The 12,020-nt window shown below is 46.7% G+C and overlaps 1 protein-coding gene across 3 annotated transcripts in view; it reads right to left on the bottom strand.

The window, feature by feature from the left end:
* Window positions 1-11,718, bottom strand: part of CXADR (CXADR cell adhesion molecule) — a 42,805-nt gene extending 31,087 nt beyond the window's left edge. Inside the window, exon 1 of one of the 3 annotated variants that reach the window (XM_075854504.1) lies at window positions 11,493-11,718. In XM_075854504.1, coding sequence (XP_075710619.1) covers window positions 11,493-11,547 — 55 coding nt within the window. In that variant the 5' untranslated portion in view covers window positions 11,548-11,718. Of the gene's footprint in view, window positions 1-6,182; window positions 6,395-11,492 lie in introns of those variants that run through there. The other 2 variants (XM_075854505.1, XM_075854503.1) reach the window with 2 other exon arrangements.
* Window positions 11,719-12,020: the final 302 nt, after the last annotated feature.

Below are 12,020 nucleotides of genomic sequence, written 5' to 3'. Positions count from 1 at the left end.
TTCCAAACATCTGCCCAATGATTTCAAATGGCAAAAACTGAGTTGCATTCACACGGGGAGTTTTTTAAAAAAATGTCCCGTAAAAAAGTAGTGCATGTAACTTCTTGAGCCATTTTCCATTGACTCAATAGAAAAACGGCTCCAAAAACATCTGTAAATAAAACCCCATAAAAAACGGCTGAAAATCAGAGGCTGTTTTCCCTTGAAAAGAGCTCTGTATTTTACAGCCGTTTTTTTAGTTTGCAGTGTGAACATACCCTTACAGGAATAAAGTATCAGAGAACAGACCAAAACATCAAGCAGAGCAAACACAATGGAAAGATTTACTTCCGTCTACTCAAGTTGATTCCGAGCTGTTCACACGTCTCTGACGTTCATGCTGGAGAATATAGAATAGCTTATAGGGGTATAACGGAAAAATAAATAAATCAAAGGCCGGTCCTTGGGATAGGATATAGACACGTGACCGGTGGAAATCAGACCCTTGGGACCCGCACCAATCAGCTGAATTAGGGGCTACATATGCATCGGAGCTTCAGTACCAGGTACGGCCACGCACCCGGATGAGACGCTGTCTGAAAAAAAACTGAAGGGCCCCCTCTGAGCAGCTGATCATTGGGTGTCCAGGAGGTCCTAAGGATAGGTCGTTAATGGTTTAAAGGGGTTCTCCAGTGTTGGACATTTACGGCATACCCACAAGATTAATGTAGATGCGGGTCCCATTTATCTCTAGAACAGGGCACCCTGACCACCGTCCTACCTTGTCCCACTAAGAGCGGTAAGCCGCCAGACACAATCGAAAGCAGCGCTACTACAAACGCGATAATTATGCTGATCGAGTCCCCAGTACGGCTCAGTGCCCGACGAAGGTCTCACGACCAAAACGTTGACGTTGCACGCATAGCCTCTGGCACTTACCCTGAGAAATTAATAAAAAGATTTTTTGAACACAATCAAGGTGTGCAGAATACTTTTCTTGACCTACATCTGGGTTGGGACCCTATTTCGAGCACCCGAAGATACTGGTGCGGTCTGAACACAACCATATATCTACCTTGTCCCGCTGCCACATGTCTCCAGCCACAGTCCGACAAAATGGTCAGGAGCCGAGCTTGCTGAGATACGTTGTTTCTGTAACTTCCATAGAACTAAACAAGAGTTTCAGAAACGGTGGAGTACGACAAGTTATGCTGTTTTTATAGCTACCAATTCCCAGAAACAGCGCAGATATTTCCATACACTCGACCACCTCATCAGACAGTGGCCAGAGAGCAGTGCGAGCCGGACAAGGTAAGAAGTGGGTGAGGGGCGCCGTTCTATTGATGGGTGGTGGGACCCGCATCTATGGCGCATCCTCTGGATATGCTATAAATGTACAATATGGGAATACCCCTTTAAGGCTTGATTCACACATACACTGTTTTGCTGCATGTTTTTGATGTTTTTATCAGTGTTTTTTGTAGTGCTTTTTTGGTGCAGCCGGGATGTTAAATTAAAGTCTAGGAAAGAAGGTGACAATTTGAGAGTTGTAAGATAACCATGTTAGTGGTCACCCATCTTTTCCAGAAACCGACGTAACTAAAAGTTGCTTGTATCCCTCCCTCCATAAAAACAACATAACATGATATGGAAGGATTGGAAAAAAAGATAGCCATATGATTCGTTGGACTTCTCCAGTAGCCAAACTAACATTTGTTTTTAGGGGCCCAGCAATACGAACCTTTATAGACATCAACAATAAATAACCCCTCAGGGTGGTGGCAAGTTAGGCTATGTTCACACGGGGTCTTTTGCCGAGTTTTTTTACGCGGAAACCGCGTCGCAAAACTCGGCAGAAACGGCCCGAGAACGCCTCCCATTGATTTCAATGGGAGGCGTCGGCGTCTTTTTCCCACGAGCAGTAAAACTGCCTCGCGGGAAAAAGAAGCGACATGCCCTATCTTCGGGCGCTTCCGCCTCCGACCTCTCATTGACTTCAATGGGAGGCAGGAGAAAGCGTGTTTTATGCCCGCGGCGCTCAATGGCCGCGGGCGAAAAACGGCGCGATAATTGCTGTTCACACGGAGTATTTTGGGGGAGGAATATCTGCCTCAAAATTCCGTTTGGAACTTTGAGGCAGATATTCCTCCCCCAAAATACTCCGTGTGAACATAGCCTTATAATCACATTTTTATAAAAAAAAATTTTTTTTAGGGAAAATCGGTGGAAAACTGCAGCAGGTACAACCCGGTTGATATTCCTCAAAACAGTGCAGGCCTGCTGGGGAGGACAGCCCGCACAACGCTGCTATGCCACGCTTGATCAATGCATCCCAAAATGCATTGCGACACAAAATGATCAGCAGGATGGCACGTGCACATGAGATAGATATATATATATAATCCAGCTGGGTATTACAAAAACAAATTTGCCCTGATGCTACATACCCAGAGGCAGAAATCTGCGACTCCATAGAATAAAAAAAAAAATTAAAAGGAGGAAAGAATCTATATATCTATATACACACACATCTAGATCTTCTACACACAGTGTGTGTGTGTGTGTCTACCAGATAGATGTAGTGCATTTGTTCTGGTTGTGTTACAATTTACATGCGCTTTGTGAACATGTTCCAGATGCATAAAAATGAATCCAACGTGCGATTATTTGATGATCCTATTAGTAGCGCATGAAAAGCACAGAAAGCATCAGCATGAAAGTGAAATAAGGCTATGTGCACACACACTAATTACGTCCGTAATTGACGGACGTATTTCGGCCGGAAGTCCCGGACCGTACACAGTGCAGGGAGCCGGGCTCCTAGCATCATACTTATGTACGATGCTAGGAGTCCCTGCCTCTCTGCGGGACAACTGTCCCGTACTGTAATCATGTTTTCAGTACAGGACAGTAGTTCCACGGAGAGGCAGGGACTCCTAGCGTCGTACATAAGTATAATGCTAGGAGCCCGGCTCCCTGCACTGTGTTCGGTCCGGTACTTGCGGCCGAAATATGTCCGTCAATTACGGACGTAATTAGTGTGTGTGCACATACCCTAATGAACGAGCGCTTCATGAAGAACTGCTCCAGCTTCTGACATTACACCGGGCAACTGCTGCAATAAGAGAGAGATTCATATCTATACACACACACACACACACACACACACGCGCACACACACACGCAGTTTTACAGATTGTGTTTTTGAAGCTTTGTTCTGGGCAACAATGAGTTGTGTGTGAAAAATAAACCGTTGGCGCCATATACCACCTTCATTTATTCATGTTTCTACTAATTGGTGAACAAACACCGGAAGAATAAGAATAAGGGCTTGTTCACACGTAGCGAAATTGCTGCGTATTTTCCATCTGGAACTGCAGCCGGAAAATACGCAGGGGAACACAGTAGCAGTAAATTGGGTGAGATTTAACAAAGCTCATCCACGCGCTGCGTAAAATTTCCAGATATCACCATCTCCCAGACTTGAAAAAAATGCAGGAAACGGTTCGTTTTTTTTCCGCAGTGGAATTTCTGATCGTTTTAGCAGAAATGCGGCAGACAATTTCTGCAGCAATTCCATGACGTGTGGGCCAGCCCTAAGGCAGGGTTCACATTGTGTGTTTTTGTTGTGCTTTAAAATGCTGCCTAAAAAGTGCCTGTGTTGTTTAAATACCCGTGCGTTTTCACAACGCGATTCAGCTAGAAGCATATGACCAGTAAATTGTAAAACAGATTAGGCTTTGTAAAAACACGCAGGTATTTAAAATGCACAATATGAACCTAGTCTAAGGGTAAATTTGCACGGTGCGGTTTTGAAACGGAAATGATCTGCGATAGATTATTCAGGTAATGAATGGATGCTTATCATGTTGTATTCGTAATGTAGATGTTACAAAGCGGCCAAGTTGCGTTTTTAACTGCAGTTTCCCTCCTGTTATGGTCATGGGCTATGCTGCACCACCGGCTACACTGCGTATCGGAACTTCTGATGTAGAACCGCTTTGAAGTGGTTCAGGCCTCCAGCAGCCTCCATACTGAAAGGAAGTACGTCAGAAAGGGTCACATAACCGCAAAACAACTGCACTAAATCACCGCAATTATAAAAATAAATAAAAAAAAGCCATAAGTCACGGTTTGCCAACGCATTTTTGAACCGGTCCGAAACGCATTTTACAACCACACCATACCCCGAAAACACAGGAGCAGATATTTATATAAGCGAGAAATACAGTAAAAACAGCAGAGAACCAGCTTAGTAAACATTTGGCACCTCTGCTTGTCCAGGACGTGCAGGGTCAGGCACGTTCCTCTTCCGGATTTGTCTCCTAATAGGACTGATGATGAACATTTCCCCAGTAAAGTACAGGTGACAGCTAACCTTATGTGCAGACACAACCCCACTACATCCAGGGGCCAGCCTGACTAAAAACATGCACACTTGGCGCTGACATACACAAACTAATCCTAAAGATTTATTTTTTTACCCTAAAATTCACCCTATGGAGACTCCGTACAACACCCTATTACAGGAATATTCTCTCCTGGACGCAAAGCACATTCAATTATGTCTGAATCAGACTGAAAAAAAAAAAAACCCAAAAAAAACGACATCTGTATAAAATTGGAGGTGCGGACCCTCAGGACGTAACACGCCCCACATATAAGTCTGGCGACATAGTGTACACAGGAGCTTATTATCTGTAAAGTATTTCATGGGTTTTCTTAGATTGTAATGTATCTTCTGTCCCGCTTATATAGTATATATGGGTGCTGAGCCGCAGTCTGTCCAGTATCGCGTTCCCTGATCTGGGCACACAGAGGGCAGACCCCATCAATCCTTATCTAGAAGTAAAACTCATTATTTCCAGCAATTATGAGTTACAAGGGAGGAAGCGGCCGGAGTCATAGCATGAAATTGCAGCGAGCGACTCACATGATAGGGATCTAGTCATCACTGTTGTTCCAGCAAACTACCAAATCAGAGCTCCAACCGTTCCCCGTAGCGGATGACTAATAAAAGAGTCCACCGAGGACAATGCCGTGACTAATCGGCCCACAATGGTGCAAATACAAACATGCCCATAGCACCGAATCAGCTTACAGCTCTCATTAGTATATGCCATAGAACAGCATTTCTGCATTTGTTGCAAATATATAGCTCCCAGCATGCCCTGCAGCTGTCAGGGTATGATGGGAGTTGTAGTTCTGCACTAGTTGGTAGCGACATTACATCTTAGACGGGACTCCTAGATGACAAAATTTGTGGGTTTCGCTGACTAAGAGCCTAACTAACATAACTCGGGCAGGTTGGATTGTTATCCGATATTTTGTTATTTCCAATACCGAAAAATCAGTCATCCAACAGCCATATCCTATCTTATGACTGGCCAGTTTGAAGAAGTGGTCTCATCTCAAAAATCCCCTCCCATAAGCCCAATTGACAACTAAGAGCCCCATCGCTAGGGACCTCATGCATTAGAAAGAGTAGACCCAGTTGAACAGCCACATGCAATACGATCTTTTCTCGGTAGCGGACGCTGCAGCGACAATGAGTAGCCATTGGCAACTTCACCTTGCAAAATGATCCGTTTGATGGGGGGTATTGGGAGCGGCTCTCATATTATAAATGGACATTTATCACCTATCCACAGGATAGATGATAAATGTCTCATCACTGGGACCCCCACTTGTCACCAGAATGTGGTCCCAAAACCCTGTTCCTCCTCACTGCACGACTGCAGTGGTGAGGGGGTCCAATGGAGCGGCGGTCGAGAATGAGCGGCGCTACTCCTTTAAATATCTATGGGGCTGAGGCAGACACCCAAGCGCTGTACTCTGCTCTCTCCATCAATACCATTGAATAAAGCGAAAGGGCTCTTGCTCAAAGAATTTAAGGGAAGTAACCATTAAATAAAACAAAAACACACGATCTTCCGTGTTACACTTGAGCTGACAACTATAGAGAAGGTGAAAGTGAACACAATGCACACAAATCATCCTCAGCCTGCAACTCTAACACAAGGCTGGACAAACGCCAGGAGCCAGGTAGCCGCCACGTCTAGAAACGAGCTGCCGGCACCTAACTTTCTGGATTGTTTTCTGTTGATCTCTAAGGAACTTGCTGGCCACTAAGAGGCTATGGACATTAGGCAACGTTATCGTGTCCATCCAAAGGCTAAAGCAAAAGCGAGAAACTTTCTTACCATCCGATAGTAAAAGATATCGGGTCACGAGTAAATCTTCCTGTCTATGGCCAGCTTCAGTTGGACAAAGGAGTCTGTGGGGTGTTACCATGCACGGCCCCATGACCCGTAGAAGAAAAGCCACCAGATACTCATTGTTTAGGGTCTTGCATTGAATGGGCTGCTCACTGTCATAGTTTCACTGTCTGCAGCCATAAAATACTACAGATCATGGATGTATTCAGCGGCAGGATGTGGGGGTAAAGATGGAAGGAGAATCATTTGCATTTGAAGATGCTGGAAGTTTCCTACAAGTCGTCCAAATTCTTGGCAGGTATTATAAAAGCGGGATATGAAGATATGGATTTCCAGGCAGCTCATCCATTTTACAGAGCACAGATAAGAAGTATGAGCTGCGGTTTGTCAGCACATAACACAGAGCTGAGGACTGAAAATCAACAGATGCCCACTGACTGAAGATAAGCTCCAGGACAAAGGGCGCTCGCAGCCAACGTGACCGAGGGAGGGAGCGCAACCTCCACAGAAACTATTTCTCAATACAAACATGCTGTAAAGACAATAAATAGCACGCTCGATACAGGAAGAGCTACCAGAGGATTTACTACCATACAAGGTAACTCCACCCACACATTACTCCTCTAGACCTGGATTACCTGCGCAGCCAAGGAAAACGGTGACCATGAAATCCACAACACCTGAGGTCTGGAAACAGAGGCCCAACCAATACTTATCATTTTTACTCAAGTCTCCACCACCTAGTTTCCAAAATCCCACAACTGCGGCGATGTGAAATCATGTGACAGCGGGCGTGCATTGGGTGATGTGGTCATGTGACGTCACAATAGACGACGACACTCGCCGCCTTATTGCTTACACGTAGTTGTGGGATTTGGCAGACTGGGGCCATAAGAAAAATTTACGATCATTATCTATTGACAAGTCCACATTTTTTCAGGAAAACCCTTCCATGCATATACTCCCACCATGCGCGCGCGCGCGCGCACACACACACACACACACACACACACACACACACACATACATGTATACTGGCCACAGGACATGGAGTGGGACAAGTAACACTAGATTTTCGTGTTCGACGCATCACTAGAATTTTTTTGCATGTTGAGCTGAAGACGCCTTTAACCCAGAAACTGGACCATAAACAAGGTTTATAGCCACAAGTAAGATATATTCCTGCTGCACATGACTTGTATACATCTCCTACTGCTCGCAGCAAGCTATGTACTAAACCCTACCTCACAGCAGAGGCACCGAGGACGGAGCAAAATAAACGACCATTCACATCTATATATTACATAATCATTCCAGTATCGGGACGTCACAAAATACACACAGGTGACATATACAGATCTGTAACTACTCCATTATCTAGAATCCTCAGGACTTTAGAGAGGGGAATAACCTGCTGCCAACCAGCATGACCCTTCTTTTACCCGACATCTGCCATTTGGGATATACACAAGTTTGTCATATGACTGTTGAAGTAGGCAGATTTTTTTATTTTTTTTAAAGGGTTTTTCCCACAAACATGTATCCAAAATCCACAGGATAGGGGACACATGTGTGATCGCTGGGGGTCTGACTGATGGGACCACCAGCGATGAGGAGAATGGGGGACAGTCTCCCGAAGTGCTCCATGAGTATGCAGCGCTGGTGCGGATTATCGACCAGCGCTTCATTCATTTATATGGAGCTGCTGGAGACAGCGGTACCGGAAGTCACATGGAATGAACGCATGTGCACCAGCGCTCCAGTCCCATTAAGCATCAGGGGACTTTCCTGTGGATAGGGGGATACATGCGTTTTGTGGGAAAGCCCCCTTTAACGATATGTAATGTGTGCCCGGTTAAAGCATGTGGTTTCTCCTCTGCGATGCCTATTGGGAGAACGGGGTTCCCTTGACCTCTTGATCAGCAAGTCGAGGTGGCCGTCGGCTTGCTCAGCTGTTTCCATGTCTCCCATAGACCCCCATGCCTATGCACAGCCACCTTTCCATTCATTTTACGCAAGGATCTGGGGACAGCCTTATCCTGTAGGCCCGGGGGGGGGGGGGGGTGGGTGATCCTGCAGACATGCCATAAGGATCACAGATGGAATAGCACTTTAATGTCTATGGAGGAATTCACATAAACAAATGAATCTGGGGGGGGCGACTGGTCCGACAGCCCCTGTAATGACAGGATGGAGAGCAGATCCTGCCAAAAAGGTGGACTACAACCAGTGGTTCCCCGGCAGATGTAAATCTAGCGGTCGGGCATGCTGGGGAGTTCCAGATTCACAACAGCTGGGGAGCCACGGGTTGCAGAGAACAAGGCTAATGGGGCCCATACACATTAGATGAAAGTTGGCCCGACCTGCGGATTTTGGTGGGACCAGCCAACTATCGAGCATGTATGGGGGTGTCCTGAGCGGAGCGTGTATGTGGTTGTCAGAAGGTGTCAGCCGTACATGCGGTTGGCGGACAGCAACATTCACACAAGCGTGATAGATTTCCGCATGTAAAAAAAATGCACGTAAATCTGTCCGTGTGCGTTGCGTTTTTGCATTTCACGCACTCATAAGCACTTTTTTTTTTCCTTCAATGTAATTGATGCGTGAAAGATGGACAGCATACGGATGTACACCCGTGTGCTGTCTGTGGTTTTTACGCACGCATTGACTTCAACTGGCGGCTAGGTGGGTGATATAAGATATGCAGCATAGGACACTCGCTGCGTGAAAACTCGTGTGTGTGTGTGTGAACAGCCCCACTTAAATCAATGGGTCCGTGCGCTGTGCGGTTTCAATACACGGACGAGAATCACACTCGTGTGAATGAACCACATGTGTGTCTATGGTCAACCAATAAATAATTCTCTGTTTTTACTAATGACCCGTTAGAGACAATGGGGGCTGGGGGGCTGCTGGAGAAACGAGATTAGATAAACACTCTGGAGTAATTAGAAGTGTACAGGGTAAAGGAGGGTGAACCACATCGCCTACGCTGAATAAATAATTCCCTGTGCCAGCTGGGAGGATCCGTTCTACTAAGATCAACACACACTGGACATCTACACATACACCAGTCCCCGCACCCTGGAAACGCAGCATAGTGCCCGCATACAGGACCGGCCATCACACCACCAGCCTGGGATCCGGCAGCAGGAACATCTACCATTACACAGGAGTGGTCACTCAGCTTTCCCAGATTCCAGAATGGAATCTTCGGTTTAGTTGATGGATTTTAAAGGCAAATCTGTCATGCAGAATGCTAGGAAAGCTGAGTGACAGACAACCCCTGTAACGAATGGTCGCACTGGCAGGCACCCAGCTTACCCACAACTGGTTAAGAAAACGTCTGTTACCCCCTCTGGCAGCGGATTATTCCCCCCTCCCCATAAACGTGCCCGGCCGACTGTTTCCAGACTATATCCTCGTATTTCACTATTCACTTCTTTTAAGTAACGCTTTTTGCTACGATTTTCCCCTCGCACTAAACAGAGGTGTCAACGTTGTTACTAATAGGTAAATAATTGATACATTTGTAGCACCCAATTAATGTTTTATAAGAGTTGAAAAGCAGCAGACACCGGGATTCTTTGTAAGGCTGAGCCCCCTCCCCACACCACATGTTAAGACCCCTCTTATTTATTGTTTAATAGGATCAGGTCTCCATCACCATCCCCCAATGTAAAACCCCCCAGTGAACATGATGAAGAAGATAGAGAAGAAGAAAGCACATGGACACCGGGGGAGGGAGGCTGGGAACCTTCACAGGACCAAGGGGAACCGCTACATAGATGACCACCAGAGACCCTCACATACAACAAGAATACACAGATGACCACCACCAGAGACCCTCATGTACCACCATCAGAGGCCCTCATGTACCACCATCAGAGGCCCTCATGTACCACCATCAGAGGCCCTCATGTACCACCATCAGAGGCCCTCATGTACCACCATCAGAGGCCCTCATGTACCACCAGAATACACAGATGACCACCACCAGAGACCCTCATGTACCACCATCAGAGACCCTCATGTACCACCAGAATACATAGATGACCACCATCAGAGACCCTCACATACAACCATAATACAGACAGCTCGGTATAGGTGTGACGTAAGATCACAATTTATCAGTATGCCAGCCCCAAGCAACAGGTGGGTTACTGCATCGTGCCATCCCATGCTGCCAAGAGACTACATACAGCTGAAGTCACCAGAAGCTTTGTGATATTACGGATAGAGGGGGGTCCTGAGTGGGGCACCTATTAGGGGAGCCAATGTAAAGAACACCTTCTGGTGGGCTCATAGCGATGATTTAATGGGCACCACATAATACCACATCTTCTGCTGGAGAAGTGTCCTCACCTGCAGCTTGTGTCCCTTATTATATCAGATCAACGTGGGCTCCAGGAGACGGACCCCCCATCACTGCCTCAAGGAAGGGAGAAGTCCCAGATTAGTGTTTCCCAAAGTTTCTAAGCCATGTACCCCCCCAAGGGGCGATCAGATGCTGCTCTGCACCGCATGACAACAGTACAAGTGCCCCCTAGAGATACGCTGCGTAGTTAACCCTATAATGTAGTAACGCTGGATAAACACCAAAACATGCCCATCCCCCTCCGCCAGGAGAGATGCCAGCTACACTGTATTCACCACAATCTCCAAAACTTTGTGGACGCCCCCTGCCCATCAATGAAACCAACGGGGACATTATAAAGGGTGCTGAACCCCCAAACACAGGAGATCTCTATAAAAACGATCCCAAAACACAGGACTTATTTTCATTTTCTACGGTCACATCGGTTTCATGGGATGATTTTCCCACTAGAATATAAAGCAAATATCTCACTTATGTAAAGGCAGAAAATGTGTTGCTTTGAAGCTTTAAAACAGAAGTCGCCTGAACTCTATCGCAGGTGGTTGCGCCAGTTTTATAAAAAAAAAAATATATAAGTTAATTTTTAAGACAATTATTTTTAAACCGGTCTCTGACACGTTCATGAAGCCCTGCGACACCTTTATCAGCATCAATAATCTGGTCTTATAAAACTGGCGCACACGTAGGACAGATGCGCCCGGCCGCGGAGCTCCTGGTAGTCTCCGGACAGTCTGGAGTATTAGAGACACGCATCACGACCGGAGACATCTGAAGGAAAAGGTCGCAGACATCGCTCTAAGCAATTACAGTTTGTTACCAGCGACCAAAACTCACTCAATAGGGTAACGAGTAATTAATACACATCGTACTACAAATGATGTGTGAAGATGGCACCGTCCCCCCGGGCGGGTACTTACCACAGCTCAGGCTGATGATAAAGAGCCGTACAAGCGAGGACCCCAGCAGCGCCATCCTGCAGCCTCCTTCACAAGGTAGTAATATCCCCGGCAGACACTAGTTATATCCGCTCCGGTGCGAGGTACAGGACCGCCGTGTGCCGCGCCGTCTCCTCCGCTCACTCGATGTTGCCTCCCGGCTCTGCCCAGCCAGCAGCAGGTGAACGGTGACGTCACTTCCGGCCGGACACTCCCTACTCCCCCTGTACTACAGGGTTATGATTGACAGCGGTACCTGTCACATGACCTCTGTACAGTACACCTGTCCCGGCTGAACTACGAGTCCCAGCATTCCCTCTACTTTCCCAGGAGAAGAGAGGTGCAGTCACTGAGGCAGAAGCAGCACAACATGTAGTATCAGGCGCTCCCACAACAGGTGTCATGCCACAGGTTGTCTCAGCTGGGTCTTGAAGGCATACGGATGTTTTCTGGCTGGCAAGGAACGCTGGGAGTTGTAGTTCGTGGACTAGTCCAGATTCACATGTCCTA

The sequence above is a fragment of the Rhinoderma darwinii genome, chromosome 2, assembly GCF_050947455.1.
Source record: "Rhinoderma darwinii isolate aRhiDar2 chromosome 2, aRhiDar2.hap1, whole genome shotgun sequence".
NCBI lineage: Eukaryota > Metazoa > Chordata > Amphibia > Anura > Rhinodermatidae > Rhinoderma > Rhinoderma darwinii.
The sequence above is the reverse complement of the archived record's forward strand: the minus strand, read 5'-3'. Positions and strand labels throughout refer to the sequence as shown.